Here is a 25,604-nt window from a genome sequence, read left to right on the forward strand (position 1 = left end):
AAAAATAAAACTCTCTCTCTCTGTTTCTCTGAGTTTAATATAAAGCACAATAGTTAGAAAAATCCAAATGAAGAAGCTTAAGAGAGTTTTCAGTCAAATCCCATACAGAATCTGATTTTGACATGCAAAACGAATAATCAAAGATCAAGTGAAGAAACTTATCAAAGCTCTCTCCAACTAGCTTACTAGTGGTACTGTAATTAAAAAATTTCCACATCAAGTACGAATTCAAACCAAAAAAATTATATATCAAATTTAATTTTAAATATTAAAATGTATATTTTTCTTTATATATATGTTTGTAGCATAGAAAAGAATATATGGTCTGAATTAGGGTCAATTTGGCAATGAGTGTTATGACCATGCGATGCCAGCATGTAGTGAGAAAGGCGGGGTCCACTTCTCACTCATCATTGCTACGCTGTTTCTTTATTTTCCACCCTCTACGCCCCCAGTATTATTTTACTCGAACACTAGTTTATAATAAAACATCATCATACATTAAATTTTAAAAAAATATAAATGAAATAAATTCGAATACATTGACGTGTACAATAGAATACGGAATCGATGTTGAAAGTCCTGGTGCTTTTCACTCGAATATCACTCAACAACCCTTTCCTCGAATTTAAGCCTAATGGTCCAATGATGATGAAAATTGATGGACAGGTTGGCGATTTTAGTATGAGCTAATGAGGCAACGAAATGTGTTAGCTTGGGCAGTTGACGGTCAGCTTCAAAACCATGTTTTTGCATTGGATTCTTACCGGTATGACTTCCCCCCCCCCCATTCTTTTGCAGCTTTTTTATTTAATCTTTAATTTTATTTATTTGTTATTGGCAGGTTTGGTGATCATGAAATTTCGTGGGAAAGCTAAGGGATAAAACGTGGAAACGAAGAGAGGAAAAGTGTTGGTTGGGTGCATAAATTGATGTCAACCCTACGTTAGATAATGGACGATCCACAAAGAGTGCAATGCTCATTTCTCTATATGCTGCCCAACGGGGTGGCCAGCAGCACACAACACCCTCCTTGTGTAGGACCATCGTCCCCCATCATTGAATGTCCTCTTGAAAATCTGAATTTTATAATTGATGCATCACTGTTCCATATGTTGTTTCTGGGATTTCCTTTGTCAGATCGAGTAATCTGAACCATTGAAATGATGCAGCTGGCGTCTGGTTTTGGTGATTTGCTGGTGGTGGTGGTAATGTCGCGTTGCTTGTCTGTCTGCTTCGGATTCTGTTCGTATAAGTAAAAACGCACACGCACGACCCCAGAGCTTGGCCGTGGTCGGAATCTTGTGTTTTCGAGACTTAATGAACTGTAACCTTCAGGGTTACAGCGGGACCTCTTATCCAGTGCCACCGGCCTCGGCCCTGACCTGACCTTAGCATGGGAACCCCAAGTCACTTTCTACTTTTCCAAAGTGGTGCCCCTCCTCGTTTACTTGCCGGATTTCTATGTTCCAAACTGTTCATTCATATATATATACATATATATAGGATTAAATGCATATATTCATTTTTTTTTACTTTTGGAGGTGAAGGACCGGCATCTTAGTCATGACCACTAACCATATTCTTGTTAATTGGAAAAATCGAGTTGTGTTGATTTTACACGTTTGTTCTTTTTGATTTAAGTAAAAAATGGTGATTCAATGAAAGCGATCAAGAGTGATGAGTTTAACAAGATAATATATTTGATTCTGATAAATAATGTAGACTCGTCTCTGATCCTATCAAGATATTAGAATTGGTTGGAAGTTATAAAACTCTCAAAGTTTCTAGAAACTTATAAACCTCCAAAAGAATAATAGTGGAAGTGTAACATAGTTTAAATGTAGAAAATATCTTTTATGGAAGAGATCAAAAAGGTATAATAATAATACTGAAGCAAAACGGTGACCTTTGAGCAGTTTATGTATTATGTTTAGTCAAATTATACGTTAATTACTATGTTAATAATAAGATTACTGTGGTTAATGGACAAGTAGGAGCAATTAGTCAATCGACAATAGCGTTTTAAAGCATGAAAAAAAGCACAATTTGCGGTTTTTAAATGATGGGATTTAGCTACCCAACTAACCCACCAGGCCACCACCTCTGACATGCTTGCCAAAAGATCCGCTTGCAACGCATGGTTAAGGCAGGATGAGTTTGACACCTCAAAATTGGATTTTTCAGCTTTACCTCATTATTGAAAAGCCAAAGATCTCGGATAAAAAAATGAAAATATTTATTTACAATTTAACCCTTAAATTATACCCATTTTCTCATTTCGATACTTAAAGTATCATTCCATTACATGGTAAAAATAGATGACATTCGTCTACCCAAGTCATCAATAACATTATCTCCATCGGTTGTAGTTGATCGATAATATCTAATTGTTGAGCAGAGAAAAATCCATCCAAAATATGATCTATTCAGCTAAGAAACTGAAAATCCAAGTGCTGAATTTACTACTAACACATTGTACTCTTAACAAAATAATTAATGTTCAAGGCATTAAATAAAAATAGTGAATTTAAATTTTTTTAGAGAATAATCGACGAGATCGTCTCTTCGATCCATCACTAAATACAATCAAAGTAGATTTAGATCGATTCATCTTTTGATGGATAAACTATGTCATTTATCGTTGCATTTTACATTATATTCTATTTTATTCATTGTACTTTTAATTTTTTTAATTTATTCACTGAACTTTTGAATTGCTTCTATTTTGATCATTATAAATTATTTTATTATTAAATTCCCTTTCTCGTCACAGTCGACCATCGTTGGCCTTCAGAATCATCAACCATTTGATCCCAAATTGTACCGAGAGACTCGCTTTGACACGCTGGGTTTGAATCGAGTGGTTGTTTCACAGAAAAATATCCCAAAACCCATGAATATCGACTGGAAACATTTTGATTTCCTCACTTTTGATCTCCAATTCATGGAATTCGGAGCATATTCAGAAAAAATGGAGGTCAGATTTGAACTCAAGGGATTGAGGAAAAGCGACCCATGAAATATGAGATCGAACGACCATCATCTACGGCCTCGATGTTTCGGCTTCCTCACTTTTGATCATATTCAGAGCATGTTCCGACACATTGAGGTCGAATTCAGACTCAAAGGGTTAAGACAAAGCGGGCTGATGAAATATGGGACCGAACACCCACCATCTACGCCCGTCGACGGTGGCATCCAATGACGACGAATAGTGGAAGGCCACCGTCTGGTTTTAATTTTATATTTTAAATTTTTTATATTAAATAATAATAAAAATGACGTGTCATATTAAAAGAATAATAAAATAATTTAGAGGTTTGATGTTTGAGAGCAGATACGTGTCATTCGACTGGATTTTAAGGTTTGATGTTTGAAATAATAATATAGATTTACACAAAAACTTTACAAGGAAAAAATTATTTTAATTAACAATAAATTATAAAATAATTATATAATTTACAAATATAATTATATTAGCTAACGCCACATGGAAGGGATTTTAAAGATTAGATTAGTTGTTTCTTTATATCATCAACATCACTTTCTTTAAACTAATGTTACATTTTGTTTAATAGTAAAATCTTTAGGTAAAATACCACTTTAACAAATCCCAAGTTGATGGAAGAGAGTAATATATAAGATAAGAGTCCGAGTAGGACGGTGTTGAGTTGCTGCTGATCACCACAAAACTAGTCCATGCCCAGAAAAGTAGGCGACAATGGCAGCAGCTTCATCAGCATTACTAAATTAAATTAGCTAACCCTATTTACATATATAATGGGGTGAAGAGAAGATAGGATAGTAGGTTGTCCTTAACGTCAGGTTGAGAGCAGCTTCCGTAGAAGACTTCCAGCAATCAGAATTATGAATTGATCACCGTAGAACTCGATCCCACGACCACAAAATTAAGAGCCTTGCGCTTTACTAACTGAACTGGACGGACAATTACTAAATTGTTTGCGTATAAAACAAAACAAAGGCAAAGCCCAAACGACACTACATCAGGATTGGGTCTGCGCCTTTTTGGTTACTCACTCACACCACACGTCAAAATTCTCACTCAAAATCATTTCTCTTTCAATTATTTCCAAACTGATATCTTTTTTAAATTTTTATAATATTTTTTTATTAATGATCTGATTATAATTAAATTGACAATTTTATCCAGATATTGTTTTATGCTGGATCTTTTATAACGTCCAAAATTGATCCCTCGCCATTACAATGAGGAATGAGCTTCAAGAGTGGTGCACGATTTTCTTGGACATATTTGCTCGATTATGTTAAGGGTATATTACAAATTTCATCACCGGTTTTCTTTTCACTCTTATTTTGATCATTAAAATTTTAAAAAATTCAATTCAACCTTTAGACATTAATTTTTTTTGTCACTCCTCCATCTTCTAAAAATTAATATTAAGTTTATACAATTTATAATATTATATATTATATTTGATATTTACAATAAATAAAATTTAAATTTTTTATCAAATGAAAGAAAATTAAAAAAATGATTTATGCAATATCACCCAAACACATCAAATGATTTCAAAAAATTGTTTTCTAAAATTCTAATTTATTTTAACAGACAAAATAATTGTTTAAATATGTTTTTCATGTGTTGAATAAATTTTAAATGTCAAACTCATCAAGCAGTCTCAATAATAAAAAAATATCATTCTCTGTAAAAGTTTTAAATTTGAGCAATTGTGTCTATAAGATGTATATGCGTTATCAATTAATTAAAAAAATTCTAAACATATACTACCTTGTAAGATCTCAAACTGTTAAGAAAAAATCTCGAAATGTTGAAGTGAACAAAATATTTAATTATCAAGTCAAAGGGGATAAGTAATAATTTAACTATTAAAATTAAGAATTTATTAATTGAATTTAATATAAAAGTAAATATTATTATTTCTAGAGTACTTATGTTTAAGTAATGCATACATAATTTAAAGAAGAGAAAATAACTTCAGTGACCAAAAATCCCAGATAATTTATCCTTCTTTCTCGATGGGTATTGTTTGTCTTTACAACTGCCACCCGTCAACAGAGAAGCACCAGCTCTTTTTTTTATATTTTAAAAATATTTATTCTCTTATATTTTTCATTAATAAGCCTAATTATTATTATTAATTTTGTATATTAAACGAACTATCAAAGCTAGATATTTTCCGTTTACTTGTTTTTCGAGAAAAAGTTTCATTCTTTGGCCCCTGGTTTCAGAGAGAATTTACAGATAAGTGGATGACGAATGGAGGAGGAGGCCATTATTGTTCCAAGAAAACTGATGATATCTGTGGCGATATTTGTGTCCAGGTACTTCACTATTCTGATAACACTTTCTTTTTGTTTCTTCATGCTTAAATTCTTGGGTTTTAATGTCAATGGGGTTGAAGATTTTTGTGAACTCTTTCAGCTTTTAATCTTCAAGTTAGCTGATCGGTGTTGCCTGCGAATCTGGTTGGTTTCTGGGTTTTGATTAAATTCTGAGCGAATGCCTCTGCTTTTGGTTTGGGGAATTGAAAAACATACCTGTTTAGGGATGTTGAATCGGTGAATTCAATCACGAACCGAATTTAATTAATTAAAACCAAATTAATCAAATATTTTTACTGTTAATCAAACTAAATTATTAATCGAATTGAAAACTAAATTATTAATCGAATTGAACAAAGTTACAATGCTTACTGCGCGGCACTGATTTGAAAACTTATGTTCTTCTATTTATACTCGTTCCGACCTACGTGTTCGGTGTATATGTTCACGGGCAGAATATTTCGTACTTTCTCCGGCCGTTATGGGAATCGCCACCCAAGCATTTGCACGTCTGGTATACGATGGAGAAACTCTGCAAACTTCATGGTTGGAGAGTTCGTGAATTTCCAAGACGGGTATACGATGCTGTGTTGTTTAGTAATGAAGTCGATGTTCTTACAATTCGATGGCAATAATTGTGCCATTACGTAACAGATTTAGTTCTTCTCAGTCTAATTCGACGTTTACCGGGATTCAGAATCCTATGGTTTTCGCTAGCCATCGAGATCGATTCAAGTTCGTTGAGCCGAGTTGACTAACAGGTCAATCGGAGTAAGGTTCAAGAACGGAGAGAACCCTTTTGTTGAAGAGGCTCTGCAGCGACTAACATTGGACCAGCTTCTCAAAATGGCCGGAATTTCCGATGATGCCTTGTTGATCATGTCAGATGTCGATGAGATACCTAGCCGGCATACTATCAACCTCCTTAGGTGGTGTGATGGCATACCTCAAGTTATTCATCTTCGGCTGAAGAACTATCTTTATTCTTTCGAGTTCCTTGTAGATAACAACAGCTGGAGAGCATCGGACCTGCAAAACAAGGCATGCACATTATCCGCAGACGGACGAGATTTTAGCCGATGCAGGATGGCACTGCAGTTTTTGTTTGTCTCATCGATGAGTTCGTATCTAAGATGAAAGCTTATAGTCATAACGATCGAGTGAGATTCTCCCGTTATTTGAACCCGAAGAGAGTTCAGAAGAGTAATTTGCAAGGGTTCTGATCTATTCGTCATGGTTCCGGAAGAGCGCACATTCAAGGAAATAATCGGGAAAATAGGATGGGACCTGTTCCTCATTCCTTCTCGGCTATTCATTTTCCATTGTATCTTCAGCAGAATGCAGATAAGTACAAGCTTCTTTTACCCGGAAATTGTTTGAGAGAAAACGAGTGAATTCTTCTGATTATATAGATACTGCTACAACTTTTATTTTGTTATCTGATATATGTGTACATATAGAAATATATAGCCAAAGATTGTTTATACTACCGAATCTAATCAAAGTAATATCTGTTCAGAATTTCTCTTAATCTATTAAAAACATATTCTAATAACACAATTGCTCGAATTCTAATCTTCTAGGAAAAAAAAAGAGAAATTTTAGTCAATAGATCGACAGAGAGGGCATGAACTGTGCTTGTTCCCAAACCATTTCTCCAAGCAACTTTTGTGGAAGAAATGTTTGCAGGACAACTCACTCACCTCCTCATCAGCTTCAAAACCACTCAAACACACACAACAAGCCTCCCTTACGGGAACCGAATCTTCAGATGACGACGGTGACGACGACGAGCACCGGTCGTGGCACAAAGACTTGAACTGAGTTATTGATATCCTCCTCTCCTTTGCATCGTTCATCGTCTCTTGTTCTGGGTACCCAACCGGGTACTCCTCGATATCTAAATTCGAAGAAGAAGATGAATCCAGGACTTGGAGTAAAGATCTCGCCATGTTTTTCAACAGAGCCACCGAGAGAACGGTGTTCATTACAAGCACCGGAAGCACACCTTCGGCTGAGCTAGGGAAATTCGACAAGCCCATGATGTTGTGATTTTTGTCCCACCAAAGCAAATAAATTAAACAAATACACAATAAAAATTCCTAAAGTGGAAATAATCAGATTTTGCAGCTGAGGAAGACAGAACAAAGGAAGGGAAGGGAGGGAAGCAAAGGTATGTTGCCCGTATAAAACATTAACAAAGGTTGCCCTTTTAGCAACGTAAAGGAAGTAGTTTGATAAAATCATAAATTGACACGAGGCATGGCAGAAACCAGTGTGCTAACCAGGGGCGGACTCACTGGGTACACGTGTGGGATTTGTGGAAGATGATAGGATTAATCATTGAATTAAAAAGAAATATCCGGAACCGGTTGTGGTGGCGTTTTCAGTTGATGGAAAAGGGTTTAAAGTAGAGATGGCACGTGTGCTGTGAACGGTTGTTAGGGCCAATGAGGTGGGAGCTTGTGGCGGAACTTTACGTTAATTGCTGATTCATTGTCCACTCATGAAAATTGAAACATCGCAAAGCTTTGTTATTTTTTTAAAAATTAAAACCAAAACATCGATTCACTATTAAACTAACGGCAGATAGATAATAGAAATGATATCTATTAAAACTGTGATTACGTAATTGTGATATCATAATTATTATAATAACATTCGTTACGTTCATAATTATGATAAATTCAAAAACGTAATTATAATATAAATCTTTAATTAAAATCACCACAAAGACATCTACCATGCAGCAAATTGTCCAGTCTTTGTCGTATGGCTACTTACCATACACCAACCTCGGCATCGTCACCGACAATCCGACATTGGAACAAGTCCATTATTGATAAAAAAAAAATTATGCCATCAGAAATGAATATTGCAATAGTTGTTTAACTTATATACCAAAAACCAGACTCATATTCTCATATTTACCTTTAATATGCTTAATAAATGTCTTTTTTTGTTAGGTGATTTATTTAACCTTGAGGTTGTGGGATCGAGTCTCATGGAGAGTATTTCATAATCTGGAGGTCTCCTACGGAAGTTGCTCTCAACCAAGTGTTGGGAGCAACCTACTATCTTACCTCTCCTTTACCCCCATTACATATGGGAACAAGGAACAACCATTAAAGTACAAATAATTGTCTTAAAAATTAATCCATATTAATTAATATAAAAGTTAAAATAAACGTCATCTTTCAAGATTAATATATAAGTAAAAAGTAAAATAACAATATGATAATAAAAAACAATAATAAAAACAGGTTTATTTTTTAAAAAGATAAGATAAAGTCATAGAAAAATTACTTTGGTAGTTGTATCTTTTAGAAATAAAAACAATTTTTATTTACATGTTCAAATTAAGGATAAAAGTCAGTAACGATTACAGAAATAATTATTTGTCATAAATATTATTTTTAATGATCATAAAAAATTTTAAAATTTTATAATGACTAGTAACGATAAGATATATCATGATAGAGTTAGTTGTATCATTTGTCTCCAAACTATGGTTATTATTTTAAATTTATTTTTACGCTTTTGTATATTTTAATTTTATCATCAAATTATGACTTTTATTTCAAATTAGTCTTTATACTATTGAATATTGTAATTTCATCCTCAAACTATAACTTTCATTCCAAATTAGTCCCCAAACTTTTGAATATTTCAATTTCATCTCCAAATTCATCCAAATATATAAACAGTTTCAAGCATAATTTAACTTAAATTTTATTTTATTTTTATAAACATATAATAATATAACTTTGCCTAACCATTTTATTTACAAAGGATGCCAGGGGCGGACCTAGGCCATGGCCGCCTCCATGCTAAGAGAATAAAAAATATAATTTTATTAAATTTAAATTAAATTAATTAGAGTCCTATTTAATTTTAAATTTAGCTATAATTTTATCTCTTCAAAAATTTTATAATTTTATTAAATATAATTTATTTATAATTCTATTTTATCAAAATTAAATTAATTAGAGTCTTATTTAATTTTAAAATTAACTATAATTTTATCTCTTCAAAATCTTATAAATTATACAATATCATGCTCTCTCTTTCTTGTTTATTTATATTCATTATGCACTTTTTAAATTCAAATAATTCTTTTTTTTAACTTGAAGGTAATCGAGTATCTTAACTAAAATTTAAAGTCTTTGATGTTCTTCTTCTAGTTTTTTATTACTTTTTTTTTCTGAATTTTCATACTTAATTTTTATTTCGTTCTTTAATTACTTATCAATTTGTGGTGTTATTAACGTTTGTTTAGTATTTTTTTTCAACACCACCTACAAGGTTATAATCAAAATTTAAAAGATACGCCTCATATCTTATTTTATTCAATCAAAATTATTATTACTTCTTTTTCCTCGATCATAGATGATTTTGGTCCTATGAAAAAGAGAGTTCATCTTGATCGATGAAAATATTATATTCCGAACTACGTTATTTTATTAATATAAATTCTTATATATATGAGAAATATTAGATAAGCATTTTATTATGTTTATATTGGCTCAGTCAATAAATTTTTTATGTATGTGATTAGTATATACGTATAGCTTGGGATGAAATTGAAATGTTCGAAAGTTCAGGGAACAATTTAGAATGAAGGTCATAGATTGAGAATGAAAATGAAATATTCAAAAATTCGAGGATGAAAATAAAAATTCAAAATTTTAAACATGAAAATGAAATATTCAAAAGTTTGAGGACTAATTTAGAATGATAGTCATAGCTTAGGGACGAAATTATAACATTTAAAACTTTTATGAATTAATTTAAAATAAAAATCATAATTTGAAAATAGGCGATAGAATTGTATTCTACCGATAGAATTGTATTTAAAAAAATACTCACAAATTAAACCAAATTAAACGGAGCAAGTCTTATCTAATATAAAATTCTTTACATTTCCAAGTAATCTTACTTTGAAAATATCAAATTCTTTATTACTTATCCGATATACATCAATGTGTCTTGGTCTTAATCATACTTTATGTAATAGTAGGTAGAGGAAATAGGCGAGACAGGTAATGTATGCAATTGCTATCATCTTATATCTGCATTATAGTAAAAAGGAAATGCCTACTTTCTTTTGAATTATTTAATAAATCTTCAACTTTATTTGAAATGTTGTTGGGTGAATTGCATTTATTATGCATCCAATTATTATACAGCAATAATTAAGGTATCAAATTGAGATGTAGTTATAATTCAAGGACCAAACCGGGAATAAAGCCTTAAACTATTCAAGTCTTATCTCAAATTCCAAAATTTAGAACGTTTCCCCCTCTCAGTCCCCACCAAGCAAAGATTCAAAGCTTTTGACCAATCTCCGCCAGCCCCCCAACGGCTCAAAAAACATCAGTAAAACCAAAACATCTATAAAATCTAAGCTTGTATCCCCTTTCTTCTTCTTCTTCTTCTTTTTCATTAGCCGTTTGCTTCAGTTTGATTTATAAAATATGACCAATAAACCTTCTTCAGTTTCACTTCAGCCAAATGAGAAGCCTCACGAACAACCTGTTCTTTATTGTAATCTGAAACGGAAAAGGCCGCCGACCATTGAGATCCCGAATGTCTTGCAAGAAATCCAAGTCAACTCCCTTAAAGTTAAAGACTTTACCCCACGGGACGACACCGTTTGCTTCAGTGGGTTAGGTGTGGCTGTTTACTCTGTCAAGGGGAAGAAGAAGTTCATGGAAGATGCACACAAGATCGTTTCTTGTCTCCATGGGAACTCAAACAAGGTAGTGTTTGTAAATGGGTTGTTTTTGTTTTGTAAAAAGAAAAAAATCAACCTTTTGGCCTTTCCAATGAGCAAAATTTGGGGTGTTTTGTGTTTATTGTAGGCATTCTTTGGCGTTTATGATGGACATGGAGGGAAGGATGCTGCTGATTTTGTTGCACAAAACTTGCACAATAATTTGTTTGAGATGCTGAAGGATTGTAAAGGAAATGATGAGAAGGAGGAGGCAGTCAAGTCTGGTTACCTTAAAACAGATGAGGAGTTCTTGAAGAAGGTAATAGCATTATGGCTACTTTGAATTCAAAATTCAATCTTTACCTATGCCCATTTGCTTCTTGGTTTAGGGTTTAGGACCTTCCTAAGGGCGTTCTCATTCGAATTTTGAACAATAGTTGCACCCTTCTGCACATAGAGCATGGCAATTATCAAATCCTACTGATTTGAATGTTAGAATTGTAATCTTTACAGGATATGGTCAGTGGCACCTGCTGTGTCACAGCATTGATTGAAGGTGATGCCATTGTTGTTTCAAACTTGGGAGATTGCAGGGCTGTTTTAAGTAGAGAAGGAGTAGCTGAAGCCCTTACAACAGATCATAAAGCTGAGCAACAAGATGAAAGAACAAGAATTGAGAATAAGGTGCCATATCTTACACACAAAAAATACATAATCTGGGTAGCTTGTTGATATGATTCCCATTGTTTATGTTGACATTGGTGGCACATAGGGAGGATATGTCGAGTTTCACCGAGGAGCTTGGAGGGTTCACGGGATACTCTCCGTCTCTCGAAGTATCGGAGATGCCCATCTGAAGGACTGGGTGGTGGCTGAGCCTGACACAAAAGTTTTTCAGTTGACACCAGATATGGAGTACCTTGTTTTGGCTTCTGATGGTCTTTGGGAAGAGGTAAGAAACGGTCTGTAAACTTCACTGCACTGCATTTATCATGTTGTTAGCTGTTTGAATCACTTGGCTGTTGAATCAGGTTAGCGAACAGGAAGCGATCGACACCGTGACACGACTATCTGTCGCAAAAAGAACCGACAACAATGGAGGTCATAGTAAAGAAAACGATGAGGATTATGGGCGTGTGAGTGTAAGTCCATCGAAGATACGGAGAATTTCATTGGTTAAGCAGCAACAGAAAGACACATGTCAATCCCCTAGGTACAAGAACAATATTGATGGTTGGAAAGATAATGATCGAGATGTCTTTGCTTGTGAAAACAGAAGTCCGCCGTCGAAGTTTCGCAGGATTTCGATGGTGAAGCGGATAAGCACGAAACTCGAGTCGCCTACTCAAGAAAACACCAGTTTCAAGAAGAAACCATCATCTGCAGCTGGTATCATGGCTGCTTGCAAGGAGCTGGTAAGCCTTGCTGTGAATAGGGGCAGTTTAGATGATATTACGGTCATGATAATTGATTTAAATCACTTCAAATGTAACATTTAATCGTGCTTCCGTTATTATTTATCATAAAGATTGTTAATTTTTGTAAAACAACCAGATTCATGGGTACAAATACTATGTAGCAGCAGATTTAACAAGCACATCCATTCCCCAACACACACATTGCAGATTCTATTAAGCTGAACATGTTCGAAATATTCAAAAAGGTGTAGAATACAAAGGAAAAAATAATTTATTCTGAATCAATAAATACAAATGTTTTTAACCTCAATCACTCTATTTATTTATTGTAGCTACACCCATATAAAACAAACAAGATTATTATTTTCAAGTGTTTCTCACTAAGCACGTCATATAGATTTATAATCATATATCACAAGCACCCTAGGGATTTATGCCAACGTTAAACTTTCAAATTTCAAACAGAAACCCACAAAATAAGAAACATTACTATATATAAATTTGTTCTTGAATTTCTAAATAAAATTATTATTATTTATGATTTTTCATAATAATAGTTAAGAAGAGTTGAGCTCCCCCTTTTTTAGTTCCTATAACAAGCCATGTTTAAGGGATTGAGAGGGTCTGAAAATGAACCATGGACGATACGATCAAATATGTAGCGGTTAGCTCCTTGGGTAAAGTGTATTCCGTCCCAATTGACATAAGTGGCAGGATGCTTGCATGGAGCCGCACTAATACATCTTTCCCATGTTTATGAACCTTTCCTCCACACCCCAATTTCTTGTTGTAATTGTACTTCCCGCCATGGCCGCAACATGCTCTAAAGTTTGATTGAACCCTGCATTTTCCACATATAATCCATTTGTCAAACACAATCCCACCATGTACGTTGTTTAGATGTGTTCTCATTTATCGGTTTTGCTTCAGTGTTTTGAGTGTTAGGAGTGAGTATTAGATCGAGTTGAGTTCAAAAATTTTGAATTAGTCCAAGTGTTGTATAGTATTAGAAGAGTATGTGGTTTAAATTTTATCAAAAAATAAACTTAAAAAGGAGTAATTGAAGAAATAAAGAAATCATGCAAAGTTTAGGGATTAAATTGAAAAAAAGATTTCGGAAAGAAGAATTGAAGCTACATAAATATTCTATTATGGTTTAAGAGAGTGTGATTCAAATTTGATAAATCCAAACTCGAAAACCGAAATTAAAATTCGAGTGAACTCAAATAATTCAAAAAAAAAATCAAGTTGAATCAAGTTTTGCTCATCTCTAATGAGTTTAATAATTAATTTTGATGAATTTTAGTTGTAGTTTGATATAATTTGTAAGTTTAAAAAAGAAATGGACTCACCATACTTTCTTCCTTGGCTGATAAGTGAATATTTCACCGAGTAAACATCCACATAAGTGATTGCAGCATGTGGCAAATCTTTGCGCAATTGTTCAACTGTGTTTTCAATCCACCGTTGAAAAATCGTGCCACTTCATTTAACGGCGAAGCACATCCGTATTGGTCGATCTGACTGGCCAACACCGGTATCCGCTCCATGACGTACGGTAAACATCCCACCGGACCTGTGTTGTGTATCCAAAAGTATCTGCCTCCTATGTCATAAATATACTGCAAATTACATACAAAATTTGCAATGAAAGATCAATAACCAAAGCTTAATCTATTCAAAGTTCGAACATTTGGTTCGAAAGATTTGTTTATTAACCTTAATTACAATCCGGAACTGATTAAGCACATCGGAAACGTAAGCCTTAACTTGGTCGACAGTCATGTTCAAGAAGTAACCGGCAGAGAGATCATTTTGGCCGATATCGAAGGTGTACATGGCACTTGAGAAGTCTTCTTCCTTTGGCAATAAAGTTTCATAAACACCACCTACGCACATATAACATAATTTAGATCGATCCCACTCGAAAAAACATCAAAATAGTATAAATCTAGTACCTCTTGTACGCAAGACTTGTGACCTGAGATGAAAATCGTACCTCTTTTACGCAAGACTTGTGACCTGAGATGAAAATCGTGGAACTCGTAATATTGAACATTCAAGGAGATGGGGCTCAAACCACTTTGTTGCCTGCTAGTGTTTTGAGGTCTAATGGTTGAACCAGCAGTGGCAAAGTTGGCTCCATGTGTGAAGTTGGTTCCCAGGGAGTCGAGAAATGCACTTAGATATGGTAAACCCAGGCTCTCAGCTGAACAAAAAATGTTCATAATCAGTAATCTTTCTTGTTTAGGGTGGTTTGCTTAAGAGGAAAAGAAAATGACCGATGACTGAGAAAGTTAACTATGGTGAAACAACTCTTTTTTTGTTGCTATAATTATCAGTTGAATGCTAAGAAATATACAAGAGAAAAAAGGGTACCTATGAAGTTTATGACAAGGCGGCCATCGCAGTAGCGGCCGGCGGGGTGGCCAAAGTAAGACATTCCATTAGGAGGAGGAGCTTGACCGAATGCAGCTGACAAGCCTCCGGTGTCGGAGTTGGAGTCGCCGAAGTTGAATATTGCTGGGAAATGACATTGTTTTTAGCAATCACCGCCGACGGTGTATTAAGGTTCATTGAGGAGAGAACAAATATAGAGAAAACTAGAATGGAGGATCGATCACAAGCCATACGTAAGAGAAGAAACAAAGAAGATTGCAAAGAGAGATTTTGCAAGTCAGTGATGAAGATGATGGCCTAGTACTACAATATTTATAGTATAATGTATTATAGGAACTGGATAAAACAGCATTTTAACCTCATAACTTGAAACATTTTGCAACGTTGTCCTTGAGTTTTTCTTCCACATTAGTTCCAAAATTAGGTAATTTTTCTCATTTTAGTCATTTTGATGATATTTTACACTGGGATTTGATTATATCACGTGATAGAATCTCCGGGTTTTTTAAGTTTAGATTTAAGATCTAATTAAAGAAATCAAGAACGTAAGACAAAATTGTCAAATTTGAATTTTAAAAGTTGTATGTCTATATAAAAATACTGTCATTTGTCTATTATTTTTTGTTATTATTATTTTGGATAAATTACCCTAAGATCAATAAACTATTAACTCGATTATAGTATGGTGAGTCACTTTCTTCTTTAAAATTACAACTTAAATTCATGGGACATTAAAGATAAGACCCTTCCGTATAGCATTCCAAAGGAATATTAAAGATAAAACTGGTGAACCACACAATGTTTCTTAAGCAAAATTCGAGTCCCATTGCTCTAGAAAGAACAAATAAAATAAAAATAGCCAAAAAGAAGGGGAGGAAAGGCCATTTTACATGAGAGCACCGAGAGAGAATAATGCATGGTTCCTTGTTACAATACTCGAGAATCCTTGCTCCACTTTACCAGGAGCAATAAGGTAACAAAAGATTATTGGTCCATGTCGTCAAAGGTTATTTGACGGAATTCGACAAAGCAATTCCGATTGCGGTTCACCATCTCTCCCTTGATCTTGGCCTGCCATATTAAAAAAATAATACCATGATTTCATTAATCTGATTTCTGTGTGCAGATGTGCATTGTTGCAGACCCTGGTATTACAATGTGCAAAAGAGCATAACAAGTGGCAATGACAGGACATCAAACGGAGAAAGGATTAGAGTAACAGCGAATGCTTCATTCGGTTAACATGTATCGGTCCTAGACAGAGACAAATAAAAATGCATCTTAAAAATATCGGTTTCTAGTTCACTAAAAACCAAAAAAGAAAAAAGAAAAGCTTCAAAGATGCATGAAAAAGGACATTTGAATATATCAGTCTTAAACTTGCAAATTCTACTAATTATTTATATCAATAAAATGGGGGGGGGGGAGACAAGGAGGCCAAGTTTTCCATGAAGATTGGGAGGAAAGGCATGAGAGATTTAACTGCTGATATTTTATACCCTTACCTTTCCATATCTCTGTTTCCTTGAAATCCTCTATCCCTGCCACCTTGAAATCCTCTTCGCTCATCACCAGGCATTGTCCATGCAGCTGCAGTACCACGAGATCTAGGCCTATCCGTGAACTCCACACTTCTAGAGCCATCAATAGATCCAGACTGAGAAGGAGGTCCATCAGGGAAGCTGCCAGTCCTGCCAGCTCCAGATCCAGGCCTTTCAACAGCTTTCTGCCCAAATCTAATTTTGTTCCCTAAATCTTTGATTAGCATCTCTAATTCCCTTTCCTTGTGCAGAAGTTTTTCATGTAAAGAGTGTTGGTCCCCGGCAGGTTCTGAACTCGGTGTCGAATTTTTCTCAAGTTCCTTCTTTAAATTATCTATTTCTTCTTTCAATATCTTTTCCTCTTTGGTTTCTTTAAATTATATATTCAAAAGTTGCTTGCAAACAGGAAAGGAACAAAATGGATTTACACACGATGACAAGCAATTCCGTAGAACAATTAGAGCATCTGAATCCATCTACATTACAGCCTCACACAGAAAATCACAATGGATCACATCAATACAGCAAAGCATTCTGTTAGAACAGAAAAATGGAATATCACAAAATGAAACTGATAAATAAGCAGAGCTTATAACCATTTGCATTAATAATCTCGCAAAAGAATGAAAGCAAGCTTGAAATATCACATAATGACTTAAAAAAAGCACATATAAGCATCAAAGAAATAACAACGCACTTTAAGAACCATAAAGAAGAGTCGAAGCCTAGCAGTGTTTTAACAAAACTGCTTTGACGGAAGGACATGGCAGTAATATCATCATGACTTTAATCTTGGACCAATAAAAACAAATTTAAAGGCAATAGGTAACTGTCTCCTATGTGACCTACCGGCTACCAGTGCACATGCTACTTACATATGCTCAACATTAATCTCAGAGAATATCACTATTTCAGTACATAAGCAACTTCTGAACATTTTTAAGGACTCAATCTTTGTTGTCTTCGTGCAACAGAAGGCAAAAAGTGGCAAAGATAACAAACCAACAGCAACATTGAATTTTAGCATTTTCAATCTACTAAATGCATGTAAATTTACGAATATGCAAAGAACTAAGCTTAGCTATCCAGAGAATGTTAATAGAAAGAAGAATCCCCTGGGCCAAAAAATGGAAAGAAAAACATAATTTTACTCCCCTAACTCACCAAGAAAGGAAAAATAATAATAACAGCTTCTCATTCAACAAGCCCCAATGCTTATATGGTAACATAACCAAGAATGGATTTAAGTCACAATTCAGTTGGCTGTGTATTCATAAATGAAATAAATTTTGGAATACAATAGTGCATGTTAATTTAATGCATGAAAAAGCTGCAAAAGCTTGATTCAGAAGCCAAACCTCTGTTCTGAACTCGGTCAAAAATTCATTTCTAAGATGAAGCCCTATACTCCAACTCACAAGTCCCAATGCTTATGGTAAAATAACCAAGAATACATTTTAGTCAAAATTCAGTTGGCTTGTGTGTTCATAAATAAAATAAATTTTATAATACAACAGTACATGTGAATTTAATGCATGAAAAAGATGCAAAAGCTCAACTCAGAAGCCAAATATCTGTTCGGAACTCAGTAAAAAATTCCATTCTAAGATGGAACCCTAAACTCAATTCCCAGCAGAGTGAGAGACACACATTGCATGATCTATTGTATTTTACACTACATAAACACCCACTTAAGAACAACCTTACCCTCTACAGGAAACAGACAATTGGAAAAATTCACATGCCATATATGGGTTCTGGTAATCAATCTGAACATGAACTGTGATCGAGTGATTTGAAGAAAAATGGAGGACAATATCTTTTCTAACCATGTTGATTGTTCATAATATCTGCATATTAAGAATGAATAAAAATTATTTGAATACCTTGAGAAAAAAGAAACCAATTCCTTTCACAGAAAAATTCCCAAATAAAGATCCATTGGCCCTCAAATTACTTGAGCGTTTGATCGCATTCGATCCCAGTGAGCTTCCAACTGCATAAGAGGTAAACTCCAGGGGTTCCAATAGTTTAAGATTTAAATCCTCTCTCCTTGTACTCCATTATATTTCATAACTCTTATGATTTTTTTTTCATGCAGGCATTAGCCGATCCATATTTCCATGGATTGGCAAATCTGGACAATGAACCATACATGAAACCCATTTCAAAATTGGAATTTGAGTTTGAAAGAAGGAAATTATCAAAGAAGCTCTTCCCCATTCGAGGCAGAGAACTTTGTAAAGTCTTCCCCTTTTTTTTTTTTTTGTAAAAACCGAACAAGCAATACAAACACATACATTTTCAAGGTATTTGGCCATTCTTTTGATTTTCAGTAGCCTTTTTTGTTCTTTTATTTTCGAAGCAGATTAGAAAGGAGGGGGTGAGGGTTTCATTACCTTGCTTGGTTCGAGCGTTCAACGTATTGAGGTCGGCGGAAGGTCTCGTTCGTTGGTGTTCCCGACCACCGTGGATGGTGGTCGGAGGGAGAAGGACTCATCGATCTGTGGGGAGTTGACTTCTATCTTGGGGGTTTTTTGAGTATGAGAAGGTTGGGGTGCTCGGCGTCTCTGGTGATGGTGGGACGAGGGAGCCCGGCGGTCGGAGTAGCAGTGTCTATGGGTTTGGTAGGTCTCGCGGCGGCATGGAGAAAGGAAACAATTTTTGTTTTATTTTTAATTATTAAAATATTATTTATTTTATTTTTAACTTTTTTTATATTAAAAAAGAAAATTAAATTAAGTGATGATGTGTTGTGTTCCGATTACTCACTATTTTTTATCGGGATTAACGATTTGGAATAAATAGAATAAAATATCTCGAACAATATTTTAAAGGTTAATTCGATAAAATTTAAGGGGCAATAATGTATTTAAGCCAAAAATTAAAGAGAAAAATGAGAGAGATGTGTATAAAAGAGAGGGAAAATGAAATCCGTTAATAGATCCGGAGCTCCGATTGCAATCGATGAAGCTTAAGAGCGGGTTTCAGTTATGACTTATTTATATTTGCGCCGTTAGTCGTTACGCTTTGTGAGAAAAAAATATCCGAAGTCAATGAGTTGATACAACTTTAGACGCGCAAGAAGGGAAGTGCAATGCACATTCCAATAAGAAATTATAGTGGGAAAAGGTGATAACTAATAGGTGTACCTGTATGTAACCGTGGAAGTGATTGTACTATTTGACTTCTGCGTTTTAGACCGAAGGGATAGGTCGGTTTTTGTCAATTATTGACTCCCATGAATTTGATTATATTTTCACTTAATATAAAAATAAATGTTTAAAATTTAAAGTTAAATTTAAATGTATGTTTTTTTTATTAAAAATACATGTTTAATATTTTCGTTATACTTTTAGACGCTTATTGTTAAATTTAGTCGTTAAGTGACATGTGTCATGTTTATAATTTTTTTTGACATTTTATAAGTCCGACCCATATCAGTTAACAGTAGAATTTAACATAATGGTCCAAACACTTAAAAATGTAACGCTAGAAACGTTAGACACATATACTTAATGAAAAATTCTCTAGATACATAAAGTTAACTTTAGTTATAATTTGGACAATTATTTTTACATTAAACCTTAATATTTTCTTATTCGTCATTTGATTTGATCGAACTAAGGTTTAGAAGATTTCACCTAATCTGATTTTTGAATGAAAATGTACATGATCCAACATACAACAACAACAACAAAACTCAATTCTCATATGTAATGGGGTAAGGGGGAGGTAGGGTAGTAGGCTGCCCCCAACGCCAGGACATGATCCAATATATATATTATTTTGATTTAATTAAAAAATAGAGATACATTATTATAATTATTTCTAAATATTTAAGAGATAATTATATTATATTTCATATTAAATTAAGTCAAATACTTATTATTTTAAATCTGACCTTATATGATTTAAAATAATCTTATAAAATCTAATTGAATTAAAATCCATCTAATTTAGATCAAAATATTCACCCCTAATTATTTCCCTTGTAGTTCAAGAAAAACTTTTGTTACATATCAATTTTTATCATCATTCCCTACATTATACGTGAATTATGAATTTAATCTAAAATTATTAACTCATTAATTTATTTTAAAATTAATTTATATAAAATTTGATTAAACTATTTTTAAACTTTGGTTAAGTCTATATTAGTCAATGAATTTTATAATTTGTTCTATTTAATCTTTTTGATGATACGACACTCTAATATTATGCCATATAATTATTAAAATATTAAAAATGGATAAAAAAATATAAGTTATACGAGTAATATAGATAAAAAAATAGATATAATAACTCATTGAGTGACCTTAGTAATAAAAAATAATGTTGTTATACTTAGAGGATATGTGTTTGAGCAGTAGTGTCTGTAGGACGTGTACGCATTGTCAATGATTATAAAAGATATTGAACATATATTGCCTTGTAATCATCCCAGACTATTAAAAAAATAAATTAAATATGTGAAGTTTAATAACACATGTTGTAATTTTTGAAACTTAAATGACCCAAAAAATCATTTGAGCATAGTTTAGTGACCATTTATGTATTTTACACAACTTTTATCCCTTTGTCAAATACCAACCCTATGCTTTATGGGCCGTAGTTCGAATACTGAGTTTCAGCCTAAGAAAAATAATAAATCCACGAGCCAGCTTTGTGACCCATCAGCCAGACAGCCCAAAACCTTTTGAGCGGACTCAGATAACTCATGAGTCATTCATTCTCGACAGTGGTTAACTCACAGTAGAAAAACCACAAAACCACGGCGGAGGGTTTATGAAACGGAGGCCAAACAGAGAAGTTCACATTCTTATTTCTCTGCACATTTGCTCAGTCATCGAAAATGGGGACGTGCCGGCTTCGTTTGGTGTTCGAGGATCCGAACATTCTCAGCAAGTCGCAGAAGAAACAAGACCTAAAACGAAGCTGGTTTCTCCTTAAACCCCAACATCAAACCATCTTCGATCTCACCTCTGATCTTATCGACATTTTCGACCTCCGAGAATCTTGCCCCAACGGCCTCATCCTCTACGTAAGTCTCTCTATCCATCTCAGATTGTTCGTACCCTAATTTGTACATATATTGCTTTGTCACTCCATTAACTTTTCATTGCAGATGGATGGCTTTGCTTTGCCTCCTTTCGAATCGATTTGTATTTTAAAAGATAAAGATATTGTCAGGTTAGTCTTTTTAGCTCTTGTAAGTTGTGCATGCTTTCTTTTGTATAGTTATTTTTTTTGTTTATTATGAAAACAGTGTGAAGAAGAAAGGAAGGAAATCGACAGAGATTATCAAGTCTGTTAATGATTTCAACCTTTTGGAAGAATCAGAATTTGTAGAAAGATTTGATGTGAATAATGGCGGCAAACTTCTAGCTAATGAGGAAATTGATAAGGAAACCGGGGGATATGAAAGTGAATCGGAAGAAGATGAACGAGAACTTGTGCCATTGGAGAATCAGGCACAAGTTGAAAGCACACCAATGGAGAATATGGTTTCGAAGAAAAGGAAGAGTCGGGATAAACTTCCAAGCTCGAGGTAAATTACTTTATACAATTTCATTAAACTTCTTATTTTACTTGGTTTGTTAGATACCCGCTCTAATAATTGCTTATCATTTTTAGTTTGGACTTTACGCTACATTTATTTTTAGGAAGAAGAAAAACAAATTGGCTTGTTCTGAGAAATCTCCGGTTTCTGGAGATGATGGAATTGATATTCGTCCGAAGAAAAGGAAAAGATCTCATAAACAAAAGGTTGTTGAGAAGGACAAGCCAATTGACATACAGGGAGAACCAGAGAATGCAAGTGGCCCGGAAATTGTTGAAAGTATTGATGATCAAACCAATTTGGGGAGGTAATATCTATCTTGATAATGTAGTTAAAATATTGTTTGGAGTTCTATTATTTTTATATCACTCATTTTGGTTTTGGTTCACCTTTTGTGCAAAATGCTTGTGTGTGTGGATAAACTATAAAGTAATAAACCCAATTTGATATACCCGTCCTATGCATCAGAATTTTTTTTCCTTTTCACTGCTTCTCTTACTGCATTGTGGAAGGGTATTTTTTTCATTCGATTGATTCTGTTTTACAGGTCCTCCCAGCCTCAAAATACTAGTAAAGGGGGCGACGGTGAACCTATGACAACTGCTGAAGTTAAAAAGGTTATCATTGACGCTATTGTTTTGAATGGAATAAATTAGTAGTTTCTAGTTAGATTCATCAATGTCCTGAGATGGTATCTTATCTTTTAGAAAAATGGTTTATGAAGTTTGTTGTGTCCATGAAGAGTCAATGCCGTTGTTAGCAAGAGCAATAAACCCAGGCTATGCAGCTACCTAATGCATACATCCGTGCCACATAACATAGTTAGATGTTGATGGTTAATCTTCCTGGCTCAGAATTTAGAATTTTACTTTCTTGGTTGCTTGATAATATCATAATTTTCAGTTTCGTCAACCGATCTTGCTGGCCTATTTCTCTATCCCTATTCCAGTTATAACACAACCAATCCTTCTGTTTAATTTCTTACTTTCCAGCTCCCTAGTAGAAGTGCACGGCGCAAAAAGGCTAAAAGGCGATGGTTGAGGGAGCAGGCCAAAATTGAAAAGGAGAAGGTAATTAGTCTTTAGAAATATTGTTAAGTTATTTTGGGCCTTTTAAGGTCAGGTTTTCTGGTCTTCAGACAAGAAGTTCTATCAATAGAGAAATAATGCCTACACATAAATGATTCAAGTTGATGATTCAGAGATTTTCTTATTTACCATAGATAGATGGCCAAGTAATATACTTTATTTATTTATTTTGGCTTTATATGCCTATGAACATGCTATACATGGATGTAATTGAGAGTTGGTGTGATTTTTCGTTTATAGTAAGGTGAAAAATAAAGGTTACAGCTTACGTATTCTAGTATATGAACGCATGCAGACACTTGATTGCAATATTTCTTACACTGTTTGGTAAGACATAAATTTTGTAAACTAATAAAGCATTTGTATGGTTTGTTTGTCCATACCTATATGCCTTTAGGAAAAAGGAACTCCTACATCATTGACTATAATGATAACTATGTTTGATCTGATTTGCAGCTGCAATCAAAACAGCTGCATGGAAAAGATGATCAGCAATCACCTGAAAAAGAGAACCTCAAATTTTCAAAAGACTATCAACAACCAATTAGCAAGAATGTTGTCGAGGATAACGTGGTTCCAGTAGTAGTAAGGCCAGGACATATTCGCTTTGAGCCCCTTGAAGAAGGTATTGGTTTCATCCCTTTCTAGTTCTTGAGGCTTAGCCGGGTGATACTAGTGATTCACAGTCTGGAATTACAACATAAAGCTTGAGAAATAGTTTACAATGTTCTGACATGTGTTGTTTTCCAGAAGATGCAGAGCAAGCTGTCCAACAAAGTCAAATTCCAGTGGTATGTTTTATTGGTATTTTTTATAGCTTGTGAACTTCACCATGGCTCCTCTTTTTTTCTCTTTTTGTTGTGAAATTGCTTTGAGGTGTACTGTCCTGCGGAATTATGGAACAGAAAGATGATGGCACAGAGATTATTTCCATTAGATGGTGATCTTATCTTGACAGGGGAGGGGAGGGAGGGGTTGGTTTGGAGGTGAAGATGAGATTTTGGTTATATCAGACCAACTTTTCTGCATTTCTTGCTTACATATATCTGCATAACATATTTCCTTTATTTTCAGGTGCACGGTTTACTTGAAAAAGAGGGAAATAGAGCTAATCTGATTCATTCATTTGTAGATGCGCTAACATTTTCCTACATGGGTTCTTATTCAGATGGCTCTGATGTTTTCATTGATGTTAAATTTGTTGTTTGGTCATGGCCAGAAAATCTTTCAATGGAATGGAATAACCAGCAAGAAGAAAGGTCAAAAATGGGGTATGGAGAAGACTCCTCGTGTGAGAAGGAATGATAACAGTTTTAGTCAAGTGAGTTCTGAAATGGAGGAGGATGATAACGAAAACGCCACAGTAACTGATGGCATGGACTTTGACAAGTTTACGACCTATTCTAGCTCGCCTAAGGTATATTTTGTTATTTTGCCTTATATTTATTTTGTATTAATTTTCTTCATAGATCGAAGCAATGTTTTTTTTGTTTTAAATATATATATATATATGCAGGAGGGAGATTTAGTTGCATATCGCCTAATTGAGCTATCATCAACTTGGACCCCTGAGCTTTGCTCCTACCGAGTAATGCACTTATCTAACTTTTGTTGTTTTATAGTTCCCAATCTTATTGGTATTGAGTTTTGTATCTACCTAATTCTGCTCATAGGTTGGAGAAATATCGCATTACAATGCTGAATCCAACACGATTAAGCTGACACCAGTGCCAGGATATCCAAATGCTTCCGAGAAGAGAATAGATCAGGAGGCTTCTGAGCTACCAGATACATCTCTTTACGGAGAAGATGGGTCATTAGAGGTATGTAACTGGAGCTATACATTCCTCATTTGATGAGGGATTCCTTTGTTTTCCTGTGTCCCAGCTGCTGTTTTATTCTTGTTGCTTTTATGCTTTGTTCCAGAGTGCAGGAAGCTTACGAATGTAGCCTTTTTTCCTTTTCTCAGATAGATTATTCCTCTCTAATTGATGTCCGCCTTGTCAAGCGTGGCAATTCGAACACCACAAACACAATTGCCGATGGCAGCAATGAAAATTGTGCACATGATCAGGATGCGTTAACGATACAGCCAAATGGTAGCAAGGAAGCAGCCACCTTCTCCGCCGCACCTACTGCACAAGGTATGGATAAAACTCAGCGTGTCAAACATCAGGTTATTGATTTTACAACTCATGTCCCCTTTTCATGTTTTCTAGCAGCTAATGGTGCAGTAAATGTGTGGGACGAAATTAACGAGGCCTTGACTGCAAAGAAGGCAGAGCTCTCTAAAGAGGACGGTTGGAGTGGAGCAGATAATTCGGGTAGGAGTGGCTGGTCATATCGGGCCCTGAGACGCAGTGCCCTTGGCCCCACCGTGGCCTTCTTAAGAGCACAGAATGGGATCTGAGCAATATTGCGAGCATCAGTTTTAAGTGTATTTGCCGAATTGTTTTTGAACCTTTGAAGATGAGAGAAAGGCAATTTTATTTATTCAGATAGAAAAGAAAATCAAAATCAAGTGTGGTGACGTGTTTTGACGAGTCCGAT

General features: G+C 34.5%; 4 protein-coding genes and 2 pseudogenes across 6 annotated transcripts; 3 read left to right on the top strand and 3 right to left on the bottom strand.

Annotated features, from left to right (window-relative positions):
• The first annotated feature begins 5,230 nt into the window (after positions 1-5,230).
• LOC120117979 lies at positions 5,231-6,737 on the top strand (annotated as a pseudogene).
• Positions 6,738-6,865: 128 nt separating this feature from the next.
• On the bottom strand, positions 6,866-7,601 carry LOC120117978 (probable E3 ubiquitin-protein ligase XERICO). Its single transcript, XM_039138127.1, has one exon. The coding sequence runs from the start codon at positions 7,368-7,370 to the stop codon at positions 6,930-6,932; it is 441 nt and encodes a 146-aa protein (XP_038994058.1). The 5' UTR covers positions 7,371-7,601; the 3' UTR covers positions 6,866-6,929.
• A 3,168-nt stretch (positions 7,602-10,769) lies between these two features.
• LOC120118049 (probable protein phosphatase 2C 14) lies at positions 10,770-12,603 on the top strand. The gene is made up of 5 exons (XM_039138196.1): positions 10,770-11,090; positions 11,193-11,363; positions 11,558-11,728; positions 11,817-11,996; positions 12,076-12,603. The coding sequence occupies exons 1-5, from the start codon at positions 10,806-10,808 to the stop codon at positions 12,541-12,543; spliced, it is 1,275 nt and encodes a 424-aa protein (XP_038994127.1). The 5' UTR covers positions 10,770-10,805; the 3' UTR covers positions 12,544-12,603.
• Positions 12,604-13,181: 578 nt separating this feature from the next.
• Positions 13,182-15,093, bottom strand: LOC120118072 (annotated as a pseudogene).
• Positions 15,094-15,905: 812 nt separating this feature from the next.
• LOC120117981 (eukaryotic translation initiation factor 4B2-like) lies at positions 15,906-16,789 on the bottom strand. Its single transcript, XM_039138128.1, has 2 exons — positions 16,368-16,789; positions 15,906-15,933 (listed from the first exon to the last, which is right to left on the bottom strand). The coding sequence occupies exons 1-2, from the start codon at positions 16,628-16,630 to the stop codon at positions 15,909-15,911; spliced, it is 288 nt and encodes a 95-aa protein (XP_038994059.1). The 5' UTR covers positions 16,631-16,789; the 3' UTR covers positions 15,906-15,908.
• A 4,440-nt stretch (positions 16,790-21,229) lies between these two features.
• LOC120117982 (coilin-like) lies at positions 21,230-25,521 on the top strand. Of its 3 annotated transcripts, none has more exons than XM_039138131.1 (13): positions 21,230-21,447; positions 21,532-21,596; positions 21,673-21,954; positions 22,070-22,273; positions 22,514-22,583; positions 22,959-23,036; positions 23,526-23,679; positions 23,808-23,845; positions 24,274-24,471; positions 24,571-24,642; positions 24,728-24,877; positions 25,024-25,198; positions 25,274-25,521. In XM_039138131.1, exons 1-13 carry the CDS (start codon positions 21,259-21,261, stop codon positions 25,462-25,464), a joined length of 1,866 nt encoding a protein of 621 aa, XP_038994062.1. In that variant the 5' UTR covers positions 21,230-21,258; the 3' UTR covers positions 25,465-25,521. The 3 variants fall into 3 exon arrangements, with proteins under 3 accessions (XP_038994062.1, XP_038994061.1, XP_038994060.1); XM_039138130.1 differs by having other exon boundaries at positions 21,237-21,447; positions 23,805-23,845; positions 25,277-25,520; XM_039138129.1 differs by having other exon boundaries at positions 21,240-21,447; positions 23,805-23,845; positions 25,274-25,520.
• Positions 25,522-25,604: the final 83 nt, after the last annotated feature.

The sequence above is a fragment of the Hibiscus syriacus genome, unplaced genomic scaffold (genome assembly GCF_006381635.1).
Source record: "Hibiscus syriacus cultivar Baekdansim isolate YM2019G1 unplaced genomic scaffold, ASM638163v2 tig00110325_pilon, whole genome shotgun sequence".
In the NCBI taxonomy this organism is placed as follows: Eukaryota; Viridiplantae; Streptophyta; class Magnoliopsida; order Malvales; family Malvaceae; genus Hibiscus; species Hibiscus syriacus.